The sequence below is a fragment of the Phycodurus eques genome, chromosome 17 (genome assembly GCF_024500275.1).
Source record: "Phycodurus eques isolate BA_2022a chromosome 17, UOR_Pequ_1.1, whole genome shotgun sequence".
Taxonomy (NCBI): Eukaryota; Metazoa; Chordata; class Actinopteri; order Syngnathiformes; family Syngnathidae; genus Phycodurus; species Phycodurus eques.
This window is the reverse complement of record NC_084541.1, coordinates 21,819,566-21,846,877: the sequence shown is the minus strand read 5'-3', so window position 1 is coordinate 21,846,877 and position 27,312 is coordinate 21,819,566. Positions and strand designations below refer to the sequence as shown.

The window sequence follows — 27,312 nt, the reverse complement described above, 5'->3', positions numbered from 1 at the left end:
AAAGTCCAACAACAGATAGAGAAAAAGCATGGAGGTTATCACACGTTTTTTAACCTCTCTCCCCCGCCACTTTGCATTATTATTATCATTCTTATTACCTCTGCCAGGGAGCTTATCTTCAACACAAAAACGACTCAACTCATTAATGCTGGAGTACAAGCACAGGAACAATATGTTGGCCTTCTGTCAGTTTGTGTATGTTGGAATGTTGTGATGTTGGATTTATTTAAATGTCAAATTTTGTATTTCATACTGGAAGTAAATTGATGGTAAATTCTTCCAAATGTGTTGATTTTCACTATTAAATTTGCCGTAAATGAAGTTACCAGTGAAGCGGGAAGAGTTTGCTGTGGCATCTTTTTAAAGGGTACACACTCACAGAGTCACAAAACAAATTCAAGTCCTTCGATGTCTGTACTTTCAACCTACAGATGTATGATGTGTTTACCGTGTGTACCCTGACCTCCCCTGGGCCTGCGCCTTAGGCCGTCGCCATGGTGACAACGTGCTCCATCCCAGCAGAATGCTCTCCCATAGCAACCAACGTTTGCAGCCTGTGAAGCAGGAAAACAAAGAGCAGCGCCTCTCATCACACTATGACTCGGAAATAGGAAAACAGAGTGTCTACAATGCAATCAGTGAGACAGGTGAAACGTCATATAGCTTTATCGTCTTTCCGAATGTGCCACATGAGAGCAGTCTAACATTCTGGCGCCACCTAGAGGTTGATCAAAAGTAGCCGCAGTATGAGCAATGTATGACACACTGAAACGTCCATAGAAAAAATATTGTCATGAATATAAACGGATTAACTATGATGATTAAAAATAAAGTAGAAGGAGTGTGAAACGTACACTTTATGTGTTGATTTTTTAAATTCTATTTTGATGATTACATTTGTATTTGTTCGATTTGTGATTTTTGTATTGTAGTAACTGTAAAATATAAAATATTGATATTCTGCATGTTGTGCATATATATACTGTATATATGACAGTTCTCTACTGTACGTACTTGACGCACATTCCAACAATATGTGTGACGTCATCACGCACGGACACGCTTCCGTTTGTCCACGCCCCTTCTTGTGTGTTGGCTGCTGACTGACTGTCTTTCTCGCGTCATTCTCTCCACCTCTCGCGTGATTGCCAATTAGCGTTTAGCGTTTAGCCGCGTGTCTTGTACCTTGCGGTGCCATCGACCGGCGGGAGCCCGCATGTTGCCGAGTTGACGCCGTGTGGAAGTCGTCTTCTTCGGGTTGCGCCGCCGCCATGACCGCTCTGTGTCGCCTGGTTCACAGGACGCTCCTTGTTCTTCCTCCGGGCGGACGCCGGACGTCGTGTCGCGCGCCGGCCGGACGAAGGGACGCGAGCGCGGCCAGCTCGTCCGGCACCAGGTACCGGGTGCTACCGCCGAGCTAGATAGCCGCATAGCTCGCCACCTAGCCGTACTAAGCAAACATCCTCGTGAGTTGTGTGGCGACAACGAGTCATGGTTGCGCTTGGTCAAACAAGATGTCGCAAATCGCTGTGGATTTTTTGGACACATCCCCCCAAAATATTTAACCCTTGACTCAATGACAGACAGTTGTCTTGTTAGCATGCTAGTTAGCTAGCCAGGCTAGTATTATGTTGCGAAGACGTCGACGTCATCCATTTATTTGCTATATGTTATGGAGTACTCTTTTAAACATCACGTTGCACCTTAAATAATGTTGAAAATCGTACCCATTTGATGTAGTGTGTGAGTTTTGGCTATTTCTTTAGCCTACTTAACTCACGTTGTTGACATTGACATAGTCTAGATGTCAACATTAATTTTCAGGAATACCTACTGGATGTAATTACCGTGTTATTAATTAAAGAAGTGTTTTCCAACCTTTAGTTAGCCTGGGCACATAATTTAGAATACCAGAGAAATACATACCTATGGCCAACCTAAAGTCCTACAAGGTACTGTATACATACTGAACTAATGATGATCTCACCTTACTTGCTAAATTTGTGGGCCCGTTTAATTGAACACTTTTCTATTATTGATTTGAATGAATGGCAACAGGTGGATGCAATGGGTCATTAGATTTTCTAACATTTTGTGGAAAAGCATTTAATTGTTCTGCCTGTTACTCTTCATCGCTGGCATATTGAGATGAACTACAGTCTAGACATTATTTTGATTAAATAACAAACAATTTTCCGACCAGTGACCATTTGCCAGCAGCAAGCCTGATGATCTCTCTCGGTTGAGAATCACAGGATTGGAGCGTTTACCTCAGAGAAGCGTCATAGTTGACTCCATTAGCATGGTCACGTGAGCAGTGATGGCACGTACAGATATGAATAATACAACAGATCCGTTCACGTCTGCACTGCTGTGTTGTGTTCTTCCAGCTTGGTCAACCTGACGTACGACGTGTTTGACGGGAAGGGGGAAAGCAGCACGCCGCTGGTGTTCCTGCACGGATTGTTTGGAAGCAAATCAAACTTTCACTCCATCGCCAAGTCGCTGGTGCAGCGGACCGGTCGAAAGGTAAATGTGGAGACGTGCGTGGACACGTAGACGGAATCCTCTTCATTGCCAAGTATGTCAAAAACACACAAGGATTTTGTCTCCAGTAGTTGGAGCCGCTCTAGTATGACAATAGACAGCCATTTTGACAGTAAATACTTTGAGACATGAAAACACTACGGAGAGTCACATAGCCTCTAGAAATTTAATGGCAAGAGGAAAGAAGCTGTTGGAATGTCTGCTAGCTTTAGTTTGCATTGTTGGATACCGCCTACCTGAGGGAAGGACCTGGAAGAGGTGGTGACCACGATGTGGAGGCTCCAAGAGGATTTTGCATGCTTTTGTCTTAGTTCTGGCAGCGTGCAAGTCCTTGAGGGTGGTTAGGTGGGTACCGACGATTTTTCCGCCAGTCCTAATTGTCGGTTTCAGTCGGAGTTTGTCCTTTTTTGTGGCAGCACCACACCGCACTGTGATGGATGAACATCGATGACCGCTGTGTAGAACCGCCTTAACAGCTCCCGTGGCAGGTCGTGCTTCCTCAGAGGCCGCAGGAAGTACGTCCTCTGCTGGGCCTTTTTGAGGACGGAGTTGATGTTGGTCTCCCACTTCAAGTCCTGAGAGACTGTAATTCCCAGGAACTTGAAGGTCTCGACGGTTGACGCAGGGCAGTTGGACAGCGTGAGGAGGGGGAGTTGGGGTGAAGGATGTTTCCTGAATTCCATGATCATCTCTACAGTCTCGAGCGTGTTCAGCTCCAGGTTGTCAGCCGCAACGCTCCGCTTCCTGTCGAAACGCGGACTCGTCACTGTCTTTGATGAGGCCGATGACTGTGGTGTCGTCTGCGAATTTAAGGAGTTTGACAGCCGGTTGCGTTGAGATTAAATCGTTCGTGTAGAGATGTAGATGTAGGATGCTTTGAAAACACAGTGGGCCTCATTCACGAACTGCACGTATGCACAGATTTGTGCTTAAATCGTGCATACAAACGTTTGGCGGACAAATCTCTGATTTATCAATATGTTCGTACTTGTTATTGTTTGTACTCTGCGAACAAATTGAGAAGCTCCTCAGACCGTGCATATGCATAAATGATGGAGGATCATCTTTTGAAAAAACGTCAAACACATCTAAAAGCCAAAATGCATCAAATAAAATGTATTCTGTACATAACTTTTATTTATTTATTTTTTATTTATTTTTTATCCCATTACCTGTGCCTTTTTTCTCATGTTGTTTCTGTGGAATCAAACAGCTGACTATTTGAATTTCCTGCTGGATTATCTTCTTTTCCTTTGGGCTTGTCCCTTTAGGGGTCGCCACAGCGCGTCATCCTTTTCCATGTCAGCCTATCTCCTGTACCACCACCCCTCTCATTCATGCACGTATATTCTGTTTTACTTCGGCTAATCTTCATTCCTCTGCTTTCCAGTGCATGCCTCCATCTTTCTAACTGTTCCTCCACCTGCTCCATGCTTTCACTGCAGGTCACAATGTCATCTGCAAACATCATGGTCCACGGGGATTCCAGTCTAACCTCATCTGTCAGCCTATCCATCACCACTACAAATAGGAAGGGGCTCAGGGCTGATCCCTGATGCAGTCCCACCTCCACCTTAAATTCGTCTGTCACACATACAGCACACCTCACCACTGTTCTGCTGCCCTCGTACATGTCCTGTATTATTCTAACATACTTCTCTGCCACTCCAGACTTCCGCATGCAGTACCACAGTTCCTCTCTGGGTACTCTGTCATAGGCTTTCTCTAGATCCAGAAAGACACAATGTAGCTCCTTCTGACCTTCTCTGTACTTTTCCATCAACATCCTCAAGGCAAATAATGCATCTGTGGTACTCTTTCTAGGCATGAAACAAGACTGTTGCTCGCAAATACTCACTTCTGTCCTGAGTCTCGCCTCCACTACTCTTTCCCCTAACTTCATAGTGTGGCTCATCAACTTGATTCCTCTGTAGTTCCCACAGCTCTGCACATTGCTCTTATTCTTAAAAATGGGCACCAGCAAACTTTTCCTCCATTCCTCAGGCATCTTCTCACACGCTAGAATTCTATTGAACAAGCTGGAGAAAAACTCCACAGCCTAGATGCCTCCAAGATGCTTCCACACCTCCACAGGAATGTCATCAGGACCAACTGCCTTTCCATTTTTGATCCTCTTTAGTGCCTTTCCCACTTCCCCCATTCTAATCATGGCCAGTTCCTGGTCCACCACACTTGCCTCGTCTACTCTCCCTTCCCTCTCATTTTCCTCATTCATCAACTCCTCGAAGTATTCTTTCCATCTATCTAGCACACTACTGGCACCAGTCAACATATTTCCATCTCTATCCTTAATCATTTATTTATTTTCCCCAGATTAATCTTCGACCACACTCCTATTAACCTCTACCATACTCTTATGAACACCTCCTACACTCTTGAACACCTTTTAAATCTTTAAACATACAGTAATGCACACTAGTCATGTACTACTGGAACCAGTCAACACATTTCCATCTCTATCCTTCATCACCCTAACCTGCTGCACATCCTTCCCATCTCTATCCCTCTGTCTGGCCAGCCTGTATAGATCCTTTTCTCCTCCTTTAGTGTTCAACCTGGCATACATGTCATCATATGCCTCGTTTGGCCTTTGCCCTGTGTCGCATCTCAATGTATTCCTTTCGCCTCTCCTCGGTCCTCTCCGTGTCCCACTTCTTCTTAGCTAACCTTTTTCCTTGTATGATCAGAATCATCTTTATTTGCCAAGTATGTCCAAAACACACAAGGAATTTCGAACGACTAATATTGCAATAGTCCGGTGCAATGACCATTGTGCAAAGGGCGCTGAGACTTCAAGGAGTGGATGCGGTTTAAAGTGACGAGTAGTGCGATCATTTTATTATTAATCAGCTTATTTGAAAGGGGACAATGCAATTTCATAAAACACATGAAATACACCTAGTTAAAAAAGCCAGAATTAGCCAGAAGGCTAGTTTTCATCTGTAGTCCCCTGGCCATGATGTAAAAAAGCAGTAAAATACATCTACAAGACAATATAATATAAAACAGGATACATAAAGACTTACTATTAAGAGAGAATAAAACCACAAATCATTTGATCATAACAAAAAAAAACATCATAACATACTTGTCTTTTAGTGTTGGCAGCTATAGGTGTTAACTAACCACATTTTCAGTTTTTTTGTGAAGGCCTTGTATGTTGTAAGCAGTTTAACCTCCTCAGGTACTGAGTTCCACTCACCAGCGCTCCTCACTGACCAGGCTGACTTACTGAAAGTGCTCCTGCGCAGAGGAATGAGACAGTCACCTCTGACAGAGCCTCGAGTGACACGCTCAGAGCTGTTTCTTTGGCTGATGAACTCAGCCAGAGGAGCTGGAGCCAAATCATGCAGTACTTTATAAATCAAATTTAAATCTGCAAATATGTGAAGACTGTCCCAGTTTAAAAGACTGTATTTTTTTAAAATTGCACAGTGATGATAGTGCCTTGGTTTTATATCCATCACTTTAATTGCTTGTTTGTACAAAACTTCCAATGGTTTTGTTGCATTCTGACCAGCCTGGGACCAACTGGTTATGCAATAGTTAAAGTGACTAAGAATCATTGAATATAAGTAAAGTTTTGCGGCTTCAGTTGACATTTCATTTTGAATTGCAAGAAAATTTGTGAGGTTTAATTTTATATTTTTACACAATTTGTCAATATGGGCTTTAAAGGAAAGCTGTGAATCTATTATTAACCCAAGATATTTGTATTGGCTGACAATTTGCATTTTTTCTCCATTAACAAGTATGTCGGGGTCAGGTGATACTCTATTTGTTTTAGTGAAATACATGCCTACAGTTTTAGAAACGTTTAGCTGTAGACAGCACTCCTGCAACCAAGTTGTGACACAGGACATTGTATTAGTGAGTTTATCAGCAACAGTATCTTTGGAGCGACCATGAACAAAGAAAACCGTGTCGTCTGCATACATTACGCACTCTGCTTCAGAACAAACAGTGGGCAAATCGTTGATATAAAGACTAAATAAAAGGGGGCCTAATATTGATCCCTGAGGGACTCCAGAGGTTAGCCTAAGAGACTCTGATCTGTAGTTGTTAACTGATACAGATTGTGTTCGGTCATGCAGATATGATTCAATCCAGCTCACAGCTTTGTGAGAGAAGTTAAATTTTGAGAGCTTGGTAAGAAGAACAGAGTGATTTACTGTATCGAAAGCTTTCCTGAGGTCCAAGAACACCGCCCCTACAACTCCACCCTTGTCGAGAGAAGATTTTATTTTCTCAATGAAGAGGCATGTAGCCATTTCAGTGGAATGCTTGGATCTGAAACCAAACTGCATGGCGTGGAGAGAGGGGGAGCTGATGTTTAAATAATGGACAATCTGCTCTGACACCCATTTTTCTGCAACTTTGGAAATGGCCGGAAGAATGCTTATAGGTCGGTAGTTATTCAGACAATTTGAGTCACCGGATTTAAAGACAGGGGTAACAATAGCAGATTTCCAGGCCTTTGGAAAGTGACCAGATGAAATTGAAAGATTAATGATTGAGGCAATAGGAGTAGCAAGAGTTGAACCTAGATCTTCTCATCTGGGACATTGTTGGTTGTGCAAATGTTACAGATACTCCTCAATCGGTGTGCAAATGGAGCAGATGCTACTCTGGCATGAGTGGCCAGTATATGCAAATAGTGCAGCATGGCGAGACAATTACAGTGAGTGCACGAGTCATACATAATTGGCCCCACAGAAATGTGACAATGAACTCAAGTCAAAAAATTGCCAGCTTGTTGTAATGGAATTATAGGTTAGGTGTTTAAGAAGTTGATCGCAAGAGGGAAGAAGCTGTTAGAATGTCTACTAGTTCTAGTTTGCATTGATCGGTAGCGCCTACCTGAGGGAAGGAGCTGGAAGAGCCGGTGACCGGGGTGCGGAGGGTCCGAGAGGATTTTGCACGCCCTTGTCTTAGTTCTGGCAGCGTGCAAGTCCTCAATGGTGGGTAGGTGGGTACCGACAATCCTTTCAGCAGTTTTGATTGTCCGTTGCAGTCGGAGTTTGTCCTTTTTTGTAGCAGCACCGAACCAGACTCTGATGGAAGAACACAGGACTGATTCGATGACCGCTGTGTAGAACTGTCTCAGCAGCTCCGGTGGCAGGCCGTGCTTTCTCAGAAGCCGCAGGAAGTACATCCTCTGGTGGGCCTTTTTGAGGACGGAGTTGATGTTGGTCGCCCACTTCAGGTCCTGAGAGATTGTAATTCCCAGGAACTTGAAGGTCTCGACGGTTGACACAAGGCAGTTGGACAACGTGAGGGGCAGCCGTGGCGAAGGATGCCTCCTGAAGTCCACGATCATCTCTACAGTCTTGAGCTTGTTCAGCTCCAGGTTGTGTCGGCCGCACCACAGCTCCGGCCGCTCCACTTTCTGTCGATATGCAGACTCGTCACCGTCCTTAATGAGGCCGATGACAGTGGTGTCATCTGCAAACTTCAGGAGTTTGACAGTCGGGTTCGCTGAGGTGCAGTCATTCGTGTAGAGAGAGAAGAGCAGCGGAGAGAGGACACAACCTTGGGGCATTGGTGGTATTGGGGCATTAGTGTATTAGTGCATTAGAAAGTTAGAATCCCCAAGGTTGTGGTCAACCTTGGGGATTTCCTGTACTGTGAGGTTCCACCACCAAGTCTCCTTCTCTCCTTTCCTGCCAGAAGATACACCAAGTACTCTCCTGCCTGCCTCTCTGATCACCGTGGCTGTAGTAGTCCAGTCTTCTGGTAGCTCCTATTCACTACAGCCTTTTGCGTCCTTTTTGCAAAGTCTACCACCATCTGTCCCTCCAAGTTCCTTTCCTGGATGCCTTACTTACCCATCACTTCTTCATCACCCCTATTTCCTTCACCAACATGTCCATTACAATCTGCACCAGTCACGACTCTCTCTCTGTCTGGGATGCTCAGAACTACTTCGTCTAGCTCCTTCCAGAATTTCTCTTTCACCTCTCGGTCACACCCTACCCGTGGGGCATAACCGCTAATCACTTTATACATAACACCCTCAAGTTCAAGTTTCAGCCTCCTCACTCGATCTGATACTCTTTTCACCTCCAAGACATTCCGAGCCAACTCTTCTTTTAAAATAACCCCGACTCCATTTCTTTTCCCATCTACACCATGGTAAAATAATTTAAACCCTTCCCCTGAACTTCTAGCCTTACTGCCTTTCCATCTGGTCTCCTGGACACACAATATATCAACCTTTCTCCTCATCATCATGTCAACCAACTCCCGAGATTTTCCTGTCATAGTCCCAACATTCGAAGTCCTCACATTCAGTTCTAGGCTCTGTGCTTTCCTCTTCTCTTTCTGCCAAAGAACCCGCTTTCCACCTCTTCTTCGACTTCGACCCACAGTAGCTGAATTCCCACCGGCGCCCTGCAGGACGTTGTTAACCCGTGCCGCGACCGATCCGGTATGGAATTCTTTGGATGAACGCTCATATTTGTTTGGCAAACCTTTAAGCCGGATGCCCTTCCTGACGCAACCCTCTGCATTTATCCGGGCTTGGGACCGGCCTACAGTTTGCACTGGCTTGTGCCACCCATAGGGCTGCATTCATTTCCTGCTGGATAATAAAAGCATATATTTATCGATTTAAGATAACATTTTCTTTATCCAGGGTTGTGTTTTGGTACTTGCGCCAAGTGTCCTCACCATCCTTTTGTCCAGTCAGGTGCTGACCATTGATGCTCGTAACCACGGCAACAGCCCCCACAACCCCCAGCTGACGTACGAGGCCATGAGCAGTGACCTGTCGCACCTTCTCGCTCAGCTGCGCATCGACAAGTGCGTCCTGATCGGACACAGCATGGGCGGCAAGACGGCCATGACCGCCGCCCTCACGCAGGTCGCAACGCGCATACGTGTACTACTAGTGCAGCACAGGTCTTGTGTTAATGCCGCAATATCTCAACTGATTCAAACCATTCCAACTAAAACACTTTCCAAAAATTCACACCATCCAGGGTAGTATTTTTCTCCGTCCTGAATTTCATCGTTTTCCCACGGTTCCATCTTCCACCCAAAAAAATCTCCTTTCATTCCCAATTAGACATTAAACAAAAAAGTGCCACATCTTTCCCATTCAAAATTCATAACGTGAAGCTTATTCAAATCACCTTCAAACTATTTTAACATTCCCACATTCCCCAAATTCCAAATTTTTCATGTCAAAGTTCCCAATTTTCTACCTTAAAGCTCCGGTATTTCCCCTCCATATAGTGACTCTCTAACATGGACTTAGTACAAAAGTGTCCATTTCATTTTAACAAATACCTTGGTTTTGTCATACGTGTGTCCAGAAAAGGCCACTCTGACAGCTACTTCTGTTTGACCCAGTTTTGTATTCCCTTTTTCCTTATTTGGCTAAGACCGCCCCCTTTCCTCTTATTAGTTGCCTCCGTCTCGTGAGCGCACACGTGTTTGTGGTGTCGGGAGCGGCGAGGTAGGCGGAGCGCTTCGCTAGTGACTTAGATAACCTCGAGAAATTCCAATGAGCTGATTTCCGGCCTCTCGGCAGAAAGACCTCTGGAGCTTAGGCATGCATGCATGGACCATTTGAATTGATATTTCACGTTTACTGAGGCACCATAGAGACAATATTACATCCCAAATACTAGGAAAAGTTGCTTTGGCAAAATACGTCCCCTTTAAAATTGCCATATTGAGACATATACTATAGTATTCCCCTTTTCCTTCCGAATTTTTTTAATGATTCAAACCATTCCAACCACAAAATGTTTCAACATTCAAAAAATTGCCTTAATTCTACGTTTTTCACTGTGAATTTCCACATTTTTCAACATGAAATTTCCCACAGTAAGACGTATTCTACATTAATCCCAACTCCTTCAGTGTTCCTAGACCAGTTCAAACCATTCCAGCTACAAAATGTTGCATAGTCCGAATGTTCCCACGTCCCCCAAATTCCAATATCATTCTATGTCATTACACATTAAATTCCACAGCATTTCAGTTCGGCTTCAGCTTTTCAGCATTTGCACGTCATTCCTCCAAAATCATCCAGTTTACTAGTAAAGTTCAATTGCGTTCTAATAGGCCAAAAGTGGCATTGGTAGTTGAAAAATGTTCTTAGTAACATGTTGTCATTCTACTGTACCCTTGTGGTTTTACAAGTGTGCTGAATTTGATAGTGAGGACAAAAGAGTGTACTACTACACGGACCTTCAGCTGGATACGAAGGGTGTGGACTAAATGCTGAAAGGTGCTTTGTCTCCACTTGGTCAGCCGGCGCTGGTGGAGCGGCTGGTGGTGGTCGACATCAGTCCGGCTCAGAGCAGCACCAGAACCAACTTCCACGCTTACATCCGTGCCATGCAGGACGTGGAGATCCCCGGCGACCTGCCGCGTTCCACCGCCAGACGTATGGCCGAAGACCAGCTGCGACGCCAAGTGAAGGTCAGAGCGCCGCCAGTGACGTCAAGTCCAAGGCGGTGTTGAAAATCACTCAACTAGATCGTCCACGATATCAAAACGTGTATCTAAGGATTGGGAAAGAGGCAATCAGCGACTGCGTTGGCATTCGTTCACTTTTTCCCTACTCCCTAATTAGTACAAAGGGATTTTTAGTGGACATTTTGTAGAACTATGTAGGCCCACTATCTAGAGACGCCCGTCTACCTCGTGACTGGCTATTGCCAAGACTGCTTTTGAATGTTTTCGTGTTTTAGGAGCACTCTGTGCGTCAGTTCCTACTCACAAACCTGGTGGAGCACAACGGTCGTTACGCCTGGAGGGTTAACCTGGACGCCATCGCGGCTCATCTTGATGACATCATGAGCTTCCCGAGCTTTGACTCTGCATATCAGGGCCCCACGCTCTTCCTGGGCGGAGCCAGTTCTGCGTACATCAGGTATGACGTCTGTCTGTCGCTCTATCTATCGCTATGCTCTATCTGCAAGCCCCTGATCCGATTAAGTTGGGACATTGTGTAAAACGTAATTTGAAAATGAATACAATGATTTGCAAATCCTTTCCGACCTATATTCAACTGAATACACTGCAAAGAGAAGATATTGAATATTCAAACTGATAAACCTTTTTTGCAAATCATTTCGAATTTGATGCCTGCAACATGTTCCAAAAAAGCTTGGAAAATGGCACCAAAAGAATGGGGAAAGTTGAGGAATGTGGAAAAAACACCTGTTTGGAATTCAACAGGTGACCAAATTAATTGAAAACAGCTGAGTGTCATGATTGGGTATAACAGGAGAATCCCCGAATGGTTCAGTTGTTCAGGATGGGGCGAGATTCACCACTTTGTCAAAAACTACGTGAGCAAATGGTCCAACAGTTTTAAGAACGTTTCTCACGGTACAATTGCAAGGAATGTAGGGATTTTATCATCTACATTCCATAACATCAAAAGATTCAGAGAACCTGGAGAGATCTCTGCACGTAAGCGGCAAGGCCAAAAACCAACATTGAATGCACGTGTTCTTTATCCCTCTGCCGGGGCTGCATTCAAAACGCGATATTGAAATAACGCCCCCGGCCGGCTTCTCTGGCCCCGAGCTCATCTCAGATGGACTGATGCAAAGTGGAAAAGTGTGCTGCAGTCTGACCAGTCCACATTTCATATTGTTTTTGGAAATCATGGACGTGGTGTCCTCCAGGCCAAAGAGGAAAAGGACCATCTGGATTGTTATCAGCGCAAAGCTGAAAAGAAGCCAACATCTGTGATGGTATGGTGGTGTGTTAATGCCCATGGTATGGGTAACTTGCACTTCTGTGAAGGCACCATTCATGCTGGAAGGTACATACAGGTTTTGGAGCAACATATGCTGCCATCCAAGCAAAGTCTTTTTCAGGGACATCCCTTGGTGTTTTTTTAAAGGAGGATTTAAAACAAAAACAGAACTTTTTTCCTTAATGTGTAAACAAAAACGCGCAACACAGTATGACAGGAGCGATGGTGAAAGGACTTTGCATTCCTCGTAACTCTGGCTAACTGTATTAACAAAATAATGTATCTCTCAATCCATCAGGTTAAATATCAGCAAAATGATAAAATGGTGCACACAAATGGAATAAGTTGCCAACAGAAGTGATGTCTGCCCCAGGTGGGAATGTTTTTAAGTCCGGGTTAAAAACTTCTTTTCTTCTCATGCTTTTTAGAGCATTTCCACTTTTAAATGATATTTATTGCATTGTACGCTGTTTTAATTTTACTTTTATTTTTTTTCTTTGTTTTACATGTTTATAAGCATTTTTATTTTTATTTTAAATGCTTTTAATCATGTAAAGCACATTGAGTTACCTTGTGTATTAAATGCACTATATAAGTAAACTTGCTTTGCTATCCTTATATTGCAAAATCGCGCACTCACGCAGCTGCGGCATGCCTGCCTACAGTAGTTTGATTCTGAAGAGCAAAATAGGAAATGCAGCAGGTGTACATTGTTTCCCGTTCTCTTTCATAGTGATCAAACAAGTAGATAAGTATGCAACACTTATATTGCAACACTGCTCTGTGCGTTGTTTGAAGCGTTATAATTTACTGTAACATGCCAGATGCTAATGTTTTAGCAAGTCCAAACCGGTCCCTCTGCTGGTTACTTTAAATATTACAGTTGATTCACTGCATATGACAGTACACCAACATTGCAGCAAACCCTGCAATGTGACTATTGCACACATGGACATCGTAATGACGATGCTCAAACCAAATGTTGTTCAGCCCTAAGATGTAGCGTTTCCCCACGCAGCTCTGAAGATTACCCGGAAATCGAGAGGCTGTTCCCATGCGCCGACATCCAGTACATTCCTGACGCCAGCCACTGGATCCACGCTGACAAACCGCTAGACTTCATCAGCTCCATCATCTCCTTCCTACAGTCCTAACCTCACTTCCTCCGCCCGCCCGCCATGAGATGAGGACTCTGCGAGAACGACCGACGACAGAAGTCAACGTCTTGCTGCTTGTATCACGGAAATCGTCCCCAATACGGTACGGTACTGGATGCTAACACGCTTGTATTACTGTTACACTCGCACATACATTGAAGCCCCGTTTATTGTGAGGGATCTGGGCCAGATGCACCCGCAAAGGTATTCCTTCGCACCTGTTGTCCCTTTTTCGCCGACAAGAAATGGGAGACTCGTATTGTATAACATCCCTTTGAGGAAACGAAAACACAAAAACTCTCTGGCGTGCACCGGTCTCCGAATAGGAGGGCAAGTGTGCTTCCTTTGAGCCGTTCGGTGCTCTTAAGTTTACCGGAAAACTGATGCATAAAACAAAAAAACAGCTAAACATTGTATATTTAAACACAAATTCGTTCAAACTAGGGCTGCTGCTGTTGATTATTGTTTTGATTAATCCGATTTTAAAAAAATTATTACTTTCCATCACTTTATTCAAAAAGAGGACATTGTTCCAAATTGACGGGCAGCTAACGCATAAACATGGATTGTGATGCAGTTGTTTCTGTCAGTAAAAATGTTGATCATTGTAAAAGCAGATGTTTGCAAAGATATTCGAAAATGAGCATAGATATCATGCTAATCCTCCAACTTTAACCCACATACAAGCAGAGTATACAACAATACTCGCAGGCATATATTCCCCCTGCGACGTGGGAAGAACCAATATTCCAACACGAAACGCGCTACTGCATTACGCTCAGCTATTCCTTTTCCTGCTGTTAATTGGGCTGCGTAGAGCTCAGTGCTGCCTGGAATGTTGTGGCCCAATGTGTTAAGTACTACACTGAAGGTGTGCAGCGCTAATTTGGGACTTTGTACAGTATCCTGAGAAAATATTTCAAAAACATAAACATCTGCAATGTAGCGAAGGGTGTGAACGATGGTATGTGATAATGGTGGAGAACACTGAATAGTGCTATGAGACTGCCACTTTTATAGAAATATCTATAACTATTATATTGCTGCATACGCAAGCATTTTACCGGTAGGTACATATTGTCCGATATGAAATACTAAAATATGTTAAGGGCTGTGGTGTCACTCAGATGTTTGAAGGACCGAAGCCACAGCAGCTGCTGCGTCTTCCGCTTACAATCCTCTGACGTTCCGATCCAAACACGCACATCGTTGTCGTCGTCACTCGACACCGTGACGAGCGCGATGCGCGTGTCACTGAGTCATTGTGTTCTTCCCCAACTCTCAAAGGTCTTGATTCCTGTGACGTGTCGTGACGTATTTATGAGCTGATGATCACAGCAAATTATTACTTGCAACCGCAACTTTATACAACTTAGAAATGTGTTTCCGTGGCGATGACGAAGACGTGGAGTACGTGTTGTAATCAGCTCTTCTGTGCCTCCTGTCAATAATTTGATTGGCAGCTGGCTTGCACGTCAGTTTAAAGAGCGACCACAAGGGGGCAGACGTGCAGCGGCTTCTCTTTGAAACAAGTTCAACTATATTTAAAGGGACAGGCTTCCAGTTATGCCACAATATGGGAGAGTTTCATGCATGCTTGTGTCCCTCAGTTCCAATGGATTTATGTGTCTGTACACATCTATTCTCAATGTGAGCATAATATATTGTATAATAATGTGGTAAAGATGAGGGGTGAGTGAATGTTGCGGCTGGCATTATTTATAAAGTCATAACCAAAGCAAACACAGATATATATATATATAGATATATATATATATATATATATATATATATATATAGATATATATATATATCGAGAGAGAGAGAGAGAGAGATAAGGTAACTTTGTCATCCTCATGTTGTAAACGGGTAATTGTTCGTGTTGCTTATTATCCCCCTGTAATAAAATCAAATTATATAAATTGGTTGGTGAACTTAGTGGTCAACTCTTTGTGTGCTGGCGTGCGGGGCGTGAAGGTCGGACGTCAGTCGAGCGAGACCACCTGGAACCCGCCGTCGTCCCCGCGCTGGGGCGCATCCTGCAGCGAGGGCCGCCCCCCGTTGCCCCTCTTCCACTTGTCCCTCCAGGTGGGCGCCGCCTGGGCGGGCGATAGCTGAGGACGGCCGAAGAAGTTCTGGGTGGGACTGTGCGTGGGTGAGGTGGGTGAGGCGGGGCCGGGCGCCACCGGGAAGTTGGCGGGGCGCTGTGCAGGCGCCTTGTTCCTCCTCAAGATGCCCATGCGGGACGTTTTCTTCTGGCCCTGCTCCACCTGCTGCTGCAGCAGCAGCTGCTGCTGGAGCAGAAGCTGCATGTCCTCCTGAGCGACGACAAAAAACGGCAACGCCGCAGTCAGGACGCCATCCGGACTGCAGAGATCTCATCTAAATAGACCCCGCCTTGTGTAAGTGCATCCGCTGTGTTGAATGTGTCAGATCTAACCCGATAGCGGGTCGACTGACTAAACTTTAGAAAGCCGCAACTGAAATAGTGCAAAAACAAAGCCTCTCATTCCAACTCAAAGATATTGGGGAAACACCAAAAACGATGTCGTTTCTCGAGTCTTTGCAATAAAAACGAATCATTTTGAGCCATTGAGGGGCGAACGAGGAAAATGCTTCAGACGCACGCGTTCATGGAGCACAAGCCAATGTCCAAATTGTGCTCATGTTTATTGAAGAAGAAGGATACTTCCATTATCCATCCATCCATTTTCTAAACAGTTTATCCTCACTCGGGACGCGGGCGCCTCACCCCGAACTGGTCGCCAGCCAATCACAGCGCACAAACATTCACGCCTACGGACAATGTAGTCTTCAATCAATCTCGCATGCATGTTTTGGGGATGTGAGAGGAAACTCAAGTACCCAGAGAAAAGCCACGTAAGCACGGTGAGAGCATGCCAACTCCACACAGGCGAGGCCGGATTTGAACCTTGAACCCACGACCTCACTACCGTGAGCCAGATGAGCTAACGGATCATCCAGCGTTCCGTTAAAAAGGGAAATTCCAAAACGTCGGCGCTTGATTTTTCTATTCCCCGGTCCAGACGAACAAGATGACACGCTGCCTCCCGTGACCTGGCCCTTTTTGGGTGCTCATGCTTCACCTTGTGTTGTACATTTAAAAAAAATAGAACAAACAGAAATATTGTAGTATGGCTTTCAATCTGATGATTTTAAATGTATGCTCCAAGATGGACGACTCACAAAAAGTTCAGCATATTGTGCTTATAATAACCAGGTTGTGCAACATATTATTTTCTGAAAAATGTTTACATTGACGTGATTGTGATGACTGCTTCAGATTTTCCCAGTGCTATACTTCAATTTAACAAGCGATAATACGAGTGACTGGAGAGGGCTTCCCCATGTGAGCGCTTGTGTCTTCCGTTCTTCGCCGCTTTCTCTTGGGGAAATCTACATACTAGTGTGACAAATGTTGTTGTCTTAGCCACTTTCCCACAATGTGGCGCCCACGTTTACGGAGGATTCCGAGCTGAGGCGAACGCTATTAAGTTTGACGTCAACGGGCAGGACGGCGTCACGCTTTGTAGGCTTTAATAAGGCATCGCCGGGCGTGCCTTTAATAGCCAAACGATTCTGGGTTTGGGTTTTGGCGTCTTTCTGGTTTCAGCACACGCCGGGGTGGACGCGTAACGGTTAGCTCGAAGTTTCCCCGAACGGCGGCGAGTCGGCGCGGCGCCCCGTCTCACCTTCCAGGCCTCGAGCTCCAGAGAGAGCTCCAAGCGTTTCTGCGCCGCCTCCAGCAGCTGGTTGTTGAGCAGCATCATCTCCGACTTGCTGCGCAGGAGCTCCGTCTCCATCGCCTTCTTCCTGCCGCCGCACACGCGAGCTGTGAGAGGAAGAAAAGGACAGACCGCTCGCCCTTCTGCCCGCCGATCGCGCCACTAACTTCTCGATGGCGTCGTCTCGATCCCTCAGCGCCTGTTGCAGCAGGGCGCCGTCCTCGGAACCGCTGGCTCCCGGAGGCGACTTGGCGTCCTGAACGCACCGCCGCGCATTCCATTAGAGGCTCGCTTGCTTTCGATACTTCCGCGTTACTCGCGCCAGGTTCGCCTCAAGGTGCTTAAATGGCACGCACGCACTTTCAAAAAAGACGACATGCGGCTGGTGGCCTCTCTCTTCAGCTGGAACCGGTTGAGCCGCATCGCTCGACGTTCTTCTGTGCTGCATAACGTGCTTCGCGTCTTCCTCTTTTACCCCGACTTTTGGTCTTTCATGTTACGCAAAAGGCGACGCTCGTGTTTTCATGTTCGCCGCTTGTTACGATGACGACCGATTGCCTTCCTCCGCATTTTTCCAAGTAACAAAGTCCCAGACAGGGAGCAAATGATGTACAAATCCCATCCAAGGAACAGCATTGATGTAGTAGAAGCTACTAAGTCGTCACAGCAAACTAGAAGATTCATACTTAAGTCCACGCAACTAGATGCAGTGACAAGTAAAGGTAGAGGGAAACAAAACATGAAGTAGAAGCGGACAGAATGTGATGAGAACCTTTTGAAGAAGTTCAAATGACTAAGTAGAAACGACTCCCTTTAAGTTTGATATAGCCAGCCTAGTTTCTACCCAATGTAAATGGCAAACAGAAAGTGACTGATGTAAGTCGAGGCAAGTACAGCAAGCTAACACTGGTAAATAAAATGAACCGGTCAAAGTGAGGTGGGTAGGAGCAGCTAAGTTAGAACTGACCCAGTGAAATCAACGAAGCAGAAGTAACAAAGTCAAAGTGACTTAAGTAGAACCTCCTGAATCAGCGACTGCAATGTCGACGGGAACTCCGTAAAAGTAACTTGAATGGCGACGGGAAAACGACTTGGGCAGAAGCAAGTGAGGGCCGGCGAGTTAGAATTGAAATCGACAATTAGTGAACGAGACTTAGTTGGACTGAGGGGCTAAATGCGCAGGGTCACGTGACCAAACGGGCTAGCTGGCCTCCTGTGTGTGCTAAGCTAAAGAGTAGGAGGTCAGGACAGGTTGAGGACAGGATTGTTTGAAGACCAGCTTGCTAAAATTGGATTTTCTTAATGGCTGGTGTCCCCGGACAAAAGTTAAATACCGCGTAGTTTGTTCATTTTGACAAATACGGTGTGCGTAAACGCAAACAAAGCCGAACTACCAGGGAATATCGCCACGTTCGGTGGCCGCGTGGTGTTTAAAAAAACAAAGACAATGTCTACGATTAAGGTTTCTACGGTCGCCAGTCTGAGCGGACGTCCTAAAAGCAACTCGCCGAACCTTTTTGGCGATGCCGCTGACGGCCATCTTGCGGGCGATGTCCTGCAGCTGGGCGAGGGCGGCGTCCAGGCAGTTTTTTCCGGGGGGCGGCGGGTCCGGGGGGCGCCCCCCCTGGTGCTCGGGCATCAGCTGCATCAGCCTCAAGATGGACAAGATCTCCTCCGTCACCTGAACGCATCGTCGCCGGACATGCTGTCAAATCTTGCCGGGTGCGGGTGCGTGGGGGCGGGCGGGGGGGGTTACCCTCTCTCGGTCTCGACTCCACCCGGGTCCGTGTCGGCTCTCCTGCAGTTTGTCCACTTGCGCCTTGAGCTTGATGCTGCGCCTGCGCGACAACTCCACCTCCCGACGGATCTCGTTCAGCTGGAACGATAACAATCGGTCACGTCTTCGCTGGCGGGCGCTCGTACTTTGGTATTTGCGTTGCGGACGATCGCATGGCGATGACTCACAGTCGTACTTTCATATTAGTTGGAGTTTGGGCTTCTGACGTAATATCGGGAAATTCCATCCATTCTCTGTACCGCTTGTCCCCACGCGGGTCGTGGCTAATGTATGCATATTATATCGTATATGGCAATGAAAGATTTGTTCCAATTCAAACTTCTACTTATGTACGGGGCTGGGCAAACTTTGCCACTCAAGGCTCACTCACATTCGATTGGTTTAAAAGGAAAGATGCGCCAGCTCATTTGTACATGAGGTAAAAAAAAAAAAGTGAATCTCAAATACTTAAAATAGCTTATTCGATACTTTTTTTAAAAATTATCTCGATGATTTAAGTTATTTAGAATCAACACATTTGTAGATAAGGGTTAAATATATGAACACGTAGGTATTTTAAACATTTTCATATTTACAATAAATCAACAGATTACTTCATGAGATAAATGGATAAGAAACTCCAGCACATTTTCACTGACCAATTTTCGGAAAGAAGTGAATCCGACCGATTTGACAGGACTTTGGATTACGTCAAATCAACAACGGCCTTCGTTGCCCGCCCCTGCGTCAACTTGGTCCTTTAGCAACTTTTAACCGAGTAATACATTCATTCCAGACAAATCTGTAGAATGTTGGGATAGTTTTGCAAAACAACCACAACATTCTAAAAACATTTAGAATATTGTGTGTGTGTGTTGTTTTTCTTGTGATCATTTCACGTTTTTCCTTTTGTTATGAGGACAGAGAATTCTAATAATGAATGAAGTTTGGAGAGAAATGCCAAAGCTCTTTTGTTTTCTTTTGTTTTAGCCGCGCCTCTTCGCGCGATTTGACATCACAGTGATTCAGCAAACGAGGACAATCTAATCACGAACGCGTGTACTTGACCGTACCGTACCGTACCGTACCGTAGCGTACCGTGTCATTGACGTGTCCGAGGGTCCTGCGCCTGCCGAGCGGCCTGCCGCCGTTGATGAGGTCGGGCAGGCTCATGTAGCTTCTCTGGAAGGGGGACTCGCCCCCCTCCGAGGTCGGCGACTCAGAGCGCCCCTGCTGCGAAGTCGATCGCGCACCGGGACCGGAATCGGAATCGGTCCCCTCGCGCGCGTCCATCAGGCTCATGCCGGCGAGGTTGCGCGAGTCGGCGCCGGGGCCGTCCGAAGCGTCCGGGCCGTCGTCCTCCGGTTCCGATAGTGAGGCGGTGCGGCGCAACGTCAATCGCTGCCGAGCGGGTCTGGACTGGACTCTGCTGAGGGAACAGTACAACTGCTCGCTAGAGCTCAGGCGGGGACGCAAACGGGAGTTGAGGTCCGAGAAGTCCGCAGAGACGTCCGGATCCCGCGAAGTGTAGTCCATCGTGCTGGACAGGCACAGACGGAAAGGAAAGAGCGAGAACAAAACCAAGCTGAACAAGTCGAAGAGCTTCTTGAAGAATGTTCCCAAACGGGTTTTTCCTGCCGTGACGCGGCGGCCGGTGCCAGTCATTCACGACGTCACCGATTTCTATTTGTCCCACTTCTCAGAAGACGTCGCGTGCCCGCGCATATACCCTTCAAATTAAGCGCGTACTTTTCCCCTCATGACAACTCGTTGTAATCGGGGGCGTCCCTAGGTTTTAGGGGGGGGGGGCTTAGTGCCCTAGCCCCCAGGAGATGCACAGCATATGAGTCAACGCAGCACCTGAACACAAATTGTTATTTTTCAGTGGCTTTAAAAAAGATAAAATAGTGTCTATGGGTTTTAGGCCACCGTTACATCCATTAATCAATCCATTCTCAGAATCAGAATCTTCTTTATTTGCCAAGCAGGTCAAAAACAAGGAACAACAAACGCAAAAGGCGAAAACCTGGACTGGATTTCCCGGGGCGAGGGCGTTCTCCATAGAAACAAGTGGAACGGATTCGAGAACACACACCGCCATCTTCATCATCACAGATTAGGATTATTTTATTATTTCAATTTACATTCTGGCCACTTTATATTGACTTTGTCAATACTTTTTGGGGTTACAGAAATATACTTCAAAACACCAACTTATTCAGGGGGACTAAAATAGGCCTCGCAATGCCACTGATTGTGACCTTTCGATGCCCTCAAGGATACCGTAAAAAAAAAATAATAATAATAATTATGCAATGGACAAAAAAAACTAGCAAAAGTTTGATTGGAAATATTTGAATCAGACTTTTTCCACATGACCGTTAAAAATGTTCACAATGAAAATGTAAACAATATCGTTAGCCCGATAGCATAATTGGCTAAGTCATTATTAACTGATGAAGAAAAATGTTTATTATCATTATGTCTGCATAGTTTTTCAGGCATCTAAAAAAGTTGAATTGAGGCAACTGGGCTTTTTGTTGAATTAGTTTTTGTGTCATTGTTTTGCAAAAACAAAAAACGATGCAGGCACTCGTGCTATTAGGGTAACCAGCCATCCATCCATTTTCTGTACCGCTTAACCTTCACGCGGGTCGCGGGCGTGCTGGAGCCAATCCCAGCTATCTTCGGGCGAGAGGCGGGGTACGCCCTGAACTCGTCGCCAGCCAATCGCAGGGGACATTTAAAAAAAACAACAATTCACACCAACGTGCAATTTAGAGTATTCAATCAACCTACCGTGCATGTTTTGGGATGTGGGAGGAAAGCAGAGTACCCGGAGAAAAGCCACGGAGGCACAGGGAGAACATGCAAACTCCGCGCAGGCGGGGCCGGGACTTGAACCCGCAACCTCGGAACTCTGAGGCAGATGTGCTAGTGTAACATCATACACAAATGACTTGTTACATTTGGATTCAACTTGCTTTTGACGCCTCATCCTGCAAACACATTTACGTGCATATTTTTATCGTTTATTATTTTTATATTGGAACTGTTGAAGTCCGCCTATTACAATTTGAATTACAGAATGTCTTCTTATGATTCCTGACGTCACGAGTACAGTATAAATGTGGCCAAGAAGGCAACAGAAATACGCCGACTTATTGCATAAATAGAAAAAGTGTAAACGTGACGACGTATACAAACAAGTTCCTTGGTGGAGGGAATAGCTGAGAAATGTAAATTAACATTTCTTGTCATGACAAACATTCAGTGCGCGTTTGTGCACAAATGCAAATAAGACTGAAGTGTCGTCTTCAAGTTTCAAACCGGCGGCCGGTTCGTACCGTTCCCATCGTGCGGGGGTGAAAGCTTTCAACTTTGCTTTTCCGCCGCCGGTCCTCCCGGTGACACGCACGAGTACGAGTCTTTAACTCGTACTCGGCTTCCTCTTGGTCGAGTCAGCAACTTTCAAATCACATAGAACTTGGTCACATTTTTTTAATCGTCTGCTCAGCACTGAAACGTTTCAACGTTGTCGTTCTTCGTCGTCTTCTGGGTCTCGTCGTCGTTTACAAGTCCGCGTGCCGTTCCCGCTCGCGGCCGTCGGAGGCGCACCTGAAGCTCAGGTTGTCCGAGGCAGAGTCGGGAGTGTTGCCCATCCTGAGAGAAATGCACGCCGCGAGTCAGTAAGGACGCCACTCGGTGGGACTAAATGACTGGGCTGCGCTAAATTTATATGCAAGAGAAATTGTAAAAGGAAAATCAAGTAAGAGACGTGACTTAGGTTGAAGTCAAGTAAACGTGACTCGGCAAAAGTGCCAAATAGATGCTTAAGTGCCTTAGCCGATGCAAGTAAACGCTGTCAATTGTGATTTAGTAAAAGGTCGGCAGGCCACAGGTTGCTTCTGTTGCCCGAGAACGCTCACTGATAGGTCGAAGCGACTAAGTCAAAGGGAGTCAGCTGAAATAACGAAGCAGATGCAACTTCAAACTCAAGTGACTTCGAAGTAGAAGCGACTCGACTTTGATTGCGGAGCGCCGTCCGTCACGTGTTCAAACGCAATCGCACGTCGCCCCGCCCCCCGGCCCACCTGGCGGCGACTTCCGCTCTGTGATTGGCCGAGCCGTCGGCCGTGTCGATCCAGGAGGCGCCGCGCAGCGTGAACATTTGCTGACGTGAGCCCCCCGACGCCGGAAACACGCTGGACGTCCACTCCCACGTGTTGCCCAACATGTCCCACAGTCCTGCAGGCACGGGACATCGTCGTCATTTTCGTCATCACCGTCGTCTGCGTCCCTCCTTACCGAAGTCGTTCTGCGGCGGGAAGGCGTCGACGGGAGCGAGGCCGTGATATCCGTCCTCCGCCGTGTCGCCGTCCGGAAACGGGCCCTGTCGCTCACCGTCGAATTTACGTCAACTTTGGGATCGCGTCTCATCTCGTCGGCGTTACGCGTCGGTGACCCGCGTCGACGTCTCGACTCACCTGCCACAGGTTGCTCCTATTGGCCCGGAAGCGCTCCCCCCAGGGAAACGTCGCGCCTGCAATCAAAAAGCGACGACGTCATGAACGGCCGCGAGTTCGAGTCCCGACCAAAAGTTCAAACTCTGCGATACGTCAACACAAGAGCAACACAGTAACCGCTCTTCCATGGAGACTTCCTCGTCATTCCCATTGAAGATTTCTGCTCAACCGTTTCCATGACGCGACCGATTCCGAGCTGCTGTTTACATTTCGCCGCAAAAGCCGTGTGACACGCGCACGTCGACGTCACGTCATTTATCGAGATGGAGGTCTGTCGTTTATTTAGCACCGTAGTTAGGATCCTTTTTATACTTTTAGGAAAACTACCGCTTAAGATCAAGTTACAGGCAGTTCTAAACAAGATCTCCGTGGCATACGAGCTCTGTTTGGAAGCCGCCATATTTACGTGCGTAAATGCGCGCCGACGTCGTCATTTACGCACATAAATATGGCGGGACGGAGCGTGCGCAGACACGGCACCATTTTGACTGACGACTGACATGTCGAAAACTTACTTCTGATCGGTTTGGCAAAAGGAATATTCCACTCCTGTGAAACCAAATGAAATTCCGTTCGGATTCGGCCTGTGTATTCCGACTGAGGTGTTTACGTCGAGCATTGTCATTCCGTTTGGGCTTCATCGGAATACAAGGCGCCCTGGAAACCCCCCTAATGTGTCACTCTGTGTGTGTGCGTGGGTGGGTTTGCTTGTTACGCGCGAGTCCGCCTCTGGCCGCCCACTCCCACTGGTCCTCTGTGGGCAGCTTTTTCCTCTTCCAGCTGCAGAAGGCCTGAGCGTCATTCCAGCTAACCTGGACCACCGGGAAGTCCAGACGAGCAGCGATACCAGAACCGGCACCTGAAGGCTGTGTGTGGGCAACGTGAGCGGAGGGACGAACACCTAACTTAGAAAAGAAAAGAACAAAAGGAGGACCGAAGAGCAGACCTGCCTCCAGAAGGCTCGTTCAACCGGAAGCCACCACGGAGCTGACTGCAATGGCAAAACAAAAGAGCGTTTTCTTTTGCAATTCTGGCATGGCAGCGACATCTGCTGGACAAACACCGAACACCAAACTTCTCACTTCCATCCATCCATCCATCCTGCCATTCACCCTCTGGCTTGTGCGCTTCATTGTGTTCATTCGTAGAAAGAAACCCATTTTTTTCTTTACAAATGGGAAAGACATTTTCAAGTGTCAACAAAAGCAGAAAAAAAAAGCGGATAGTACAAGTGTCGTTAAGTTGTTACCTTAATGGTGTGCGTTACTTTGCCCTTGAGGTCTTCAGACACAAAATCCTGGAAGACAAAACTCCAACCAAACGTCTCAGCTTCTGTTTTGTACTTTTGGTCCCTCACGAAGTCTCTGAAGAATTACAAACATCATTCAACATCATTCATCATTCAAAACAAAAAGTACCGGCATTAGCAGATAACTAGCAACCCTTTACTGCTCAGTGACTGTTTTTTTTTTTTTTTTTTGTCAATGTCTTTCTGTCTCCAAAGTGTTCTCTGTCAATTGACCGTCTGTCGTCGTACTCGAGCGGCTCCAACTACCGGACACAAACTCCTTGTGTGGTTTTTTTTTTGGGACATACTTGGCAAATAAAGAGGATTCTGATTCATTCATGTAAATGTGAAAATATAAGTGTGAATGTGAATGTGAATGTTTGGAGAGTGACCTGAAAGCTGAGTTAGTGACGGGCTGTTTGTCCAACAGAAAAGGCAGAAGTTGAATCTCGGTCTCTTCATCTTCAGCCCTCCCGTAGCTCCTCCTCGTCGTCATCCTCCCCCCGGGGATGGCCACCATGACGTCATTTTCTTCTGCTGATGACGTGGGACAATGCGCAAACGTTGCTGAAAATGTTTCCCGTCATCTCATTTGAGTTTGTTAACACGTTTTCCTTCTCACCTGCCGCCGCCGTGATCACCGACAACAAACCAACACACCAAAGACAACTAAACAACATCTTGAACAACAAATGACTATAAAAAAGTCACTTGTATCATCAGGAACTCAAAAGCGAAGTATTCGATTGTGCTATTATGGTTTCGGGTGCTCGTTTCAATGCGTCGGACTGGAGCGCTCGACAAGAAACAAAGACAAGCAAAGGTTCCGCTTTCAATAAATTACGAAGGATACAAAATTATACGTGAATATACTTTGTTTCAGGTCATTTATCAACAAAAAGCTCAGTCTAACGGGTATAATGCGCTTGTCATGCCCACAGCTACGTGTGGGTAGGTAGGACACGCCCCTTTGGAGCTCCGGGACGAGAAACAACACGAAGACGTTTTAAAGCCTGAAATATAATTTTACGGAAATCGACTTAGTTTCAAATAATAATCGTTACTTTCGTGATAACTTAAAAAAAAGACATTCAAAAAATTTTTTAAAGTTTTTTTTTGTGGTCACAGTAAAGCATCTATGCACAGGAAATGAAGAAGTAGCTGAGGCTGTATCTTGTGTTTTGTAAACTGAGAGATCGTCATGCATATTTTAACATGCATTAAATGCTTGCATATTTTCCACAATCACAGGTGGAAATTGGCTTTACTACAATTCCCCAATTTTGTTGTGAACTGTCTAATGACAACAATTCTAATTTACTGTACAAATCTAATCTCTTTCCCACTGTGTCCATATTTTAAGTAGTTTCCTTTCAAATACATATACACAATATTCTACAGGCACACACACGTCCGAAGAGTCATCGGAAATTTTTCAGTGCTGTCCAAAACAGCTAATGACGTCTTTCTCCCAGGGCCGGCCCTGGGCATAGGCGACATAGGCGGTCGCCTAGGGCGCCATCTGCTGGAAGGGCGCACTGCCAGCACCCTCCTCCTCGGGAAAAATATTTCATCCATCCATTCATCCATTTTCTGAGCCGCTTCTCCTCACTAGGGTCGCGGGCGTGCTGGAAACCAGAATGCCCGGAGAAAAGCCACGCAGGCACGGGGAGAACATGCAAACTCCACACAGGCGGGGCCGGAGAATGAACCCGGGTCCTCAGAACTGTGAGGCTGACGCTCTAACCAATCGGGCACCGTGCCGCCGAAAATAACAAATCAAATTATACAATAAACTAAAGTAACCATGTTTGTCACTTGGCAAGGCACGTCACATGACGTGGGGGGGGGCATCTCAAGTCAGCGAACAGTCAGAACAGGACAGGTGATTTTAGTTAAAAAAAATTTTCCATGATCAAAAGGACAGCACAGTTTCGCAAAAGAAGTGTGGTATATTTCAATAGTACTGAAACCAGACTTCCTTTGGGAAAGTCAAATGGTTGGAGACCTGTAGTCACACCAACTCTCTTTTCTTTGTAATTCTACATCAAAGGACGTCCTTTAACCGGTTATATGTTTATTGGGGTGTCCTGCTCCTCCCTGACAGAAACCTGTCTGGGGTTTACAACAGGTGTCCCGGTCTTCAAAGAGGACTGTTTTGCATTATCGCAGCGAAGGGCCCCAGGGGGGGAGATTGACCAGACTAAGAGACTGGCAGCGGTAGGGTTATTTCACGCACCCAAAGCGCCACCTGGAGGCCAGTTTAACACTCCAAATATGGTCATGAGGAGCACCATCCTTCCGGGTGCACCCACGGAGGCACTAATGCCACGCCCAGAGAAGGAAAGCTTGCTAAACACAGATCCAGGGTTTTTCGTCGTTCTGGCAATGAAAGCAGCTGTTATGACACGAAGGCTTGTTCAATAAATCGAATTAGCCCAACGCCAAGTGTCTCGAAGTCTTCGTTCATCCCGTGTCCGACGGACGTCGGCGTTCTCCCGGGTGACCTCCCGACTCGGAACC

At 46.1% G+C, this 27,312-nt stretch overlaps 3 protein-coding genes across 7 annotated transcripts; 1 reads left to right on the top strand and 2 right to left on the bottom strand.

Annotated features, from left to right (window-relative positions):
* Positions 1-1,128: 1,128 nt before the first annotated feature.
* abhd11 (abhydrolase domain containing 11) lies at positions 1,129-14,367 on the top strand. The gene is made up of 6 exons (XM_061701863.1): positions 1,129-1,396; positions 2,391-2,529; positions 9,260-9,433; positions 10,834-11,004; positions 11,277-11,458; positions 13,314-14,367. Exons 1-6 carry the CDS (start codon positions 1,272-1,274, stop codon positions 13,447-13,449), a joined length of 927 nt encoding a protein of 308 aa, XP_061557847.1. The 5' UTR covers positions 1,129-1,271; the 3' UTR covers positions 13,450-14,367.
* bicdl2l (bicaudal-D-related protein 2-like) lies at positions 13,696-20,655 on the bottom strand. 2 transcript variants are annotated; one of them, XM_061701861.1, is made up of 6 exons: positions 20,074-20,655; positions 18,955-19,074; positions 18,712-18,879; positions 17,366-17,454; positions 17,166-17,286; positions 13,696-15,770 (listed from the first exon to the last, which is right to left on the bottom strand). In XM_061701861.1, the coding sequence occupies exons 1-6, from the start codon at positions 20,638-20,640 to the stop codon at positions 15,438-15,440; spliced, it is 1,398 nt and encodes a 465-aa protein (XP_061557845.1). In that variant the 5' UTR covers positions 20,641-20,655; the 3' UTR covers positions 13,696-15,437. The 2 variants fall into 2 exon arrangements, with proteins under 2 accessions (XP_061557845.1, XP_061557846.1); XM_061701862.1 differs by lacking the exon at positions 13,696-15,770 and adding an exon at positions 16,059-16,559.
* Positions 20,656-20,739: 84 nt separating this feature from the next.
* sumf2 (sulfatase modifying factor 2) lies at positions 20,740-25,769 on the bottom strand. 4 transcript variants are annotated; one of them, XM_061701867.1, is made up of 9 exons: positions 25,412-25,764; positions 25,182-25,326; positions 24,751-24,865; positions 24,452-24,492; positions 24,217-24,367; positions 23,463-23,518; positions 23,284-23,368; positions 23,070-23,223; positions 20,740-22,638 (listed from the first exon to the last, which is right to left on the bottom strand). In XM_061701867.1, the coding sequence occupies exons 1-9, from the start codon at positions 25,467-25,469 to the stop codon at positions 22,601-22,603; spliced, it is 843 nt and encodes a 280-aa protein (XP_061557851.1). In that variant the 5' UTR covers positions 25,470-25,764; the 3' UTR covers positions 20,740-22,600. The 4 variants fall into 4 exon arrangements, with proteins under 4 accessions (XP_061557851.1, XP_061557849.1, XP_061557850.1 ...); XM_061701865.1 differs by having other exon boundaries at positions 24,448-24,492; positions 25,412-25,763; XM_061701866.1 differs by having other exon boundaries at positions 23,070-23,368; positions 25,182-25,323; positions 25,412-25,769.
* Between the last annotated feature and the right edge of the window lie 1,543 nt (positions 25,770-27,312).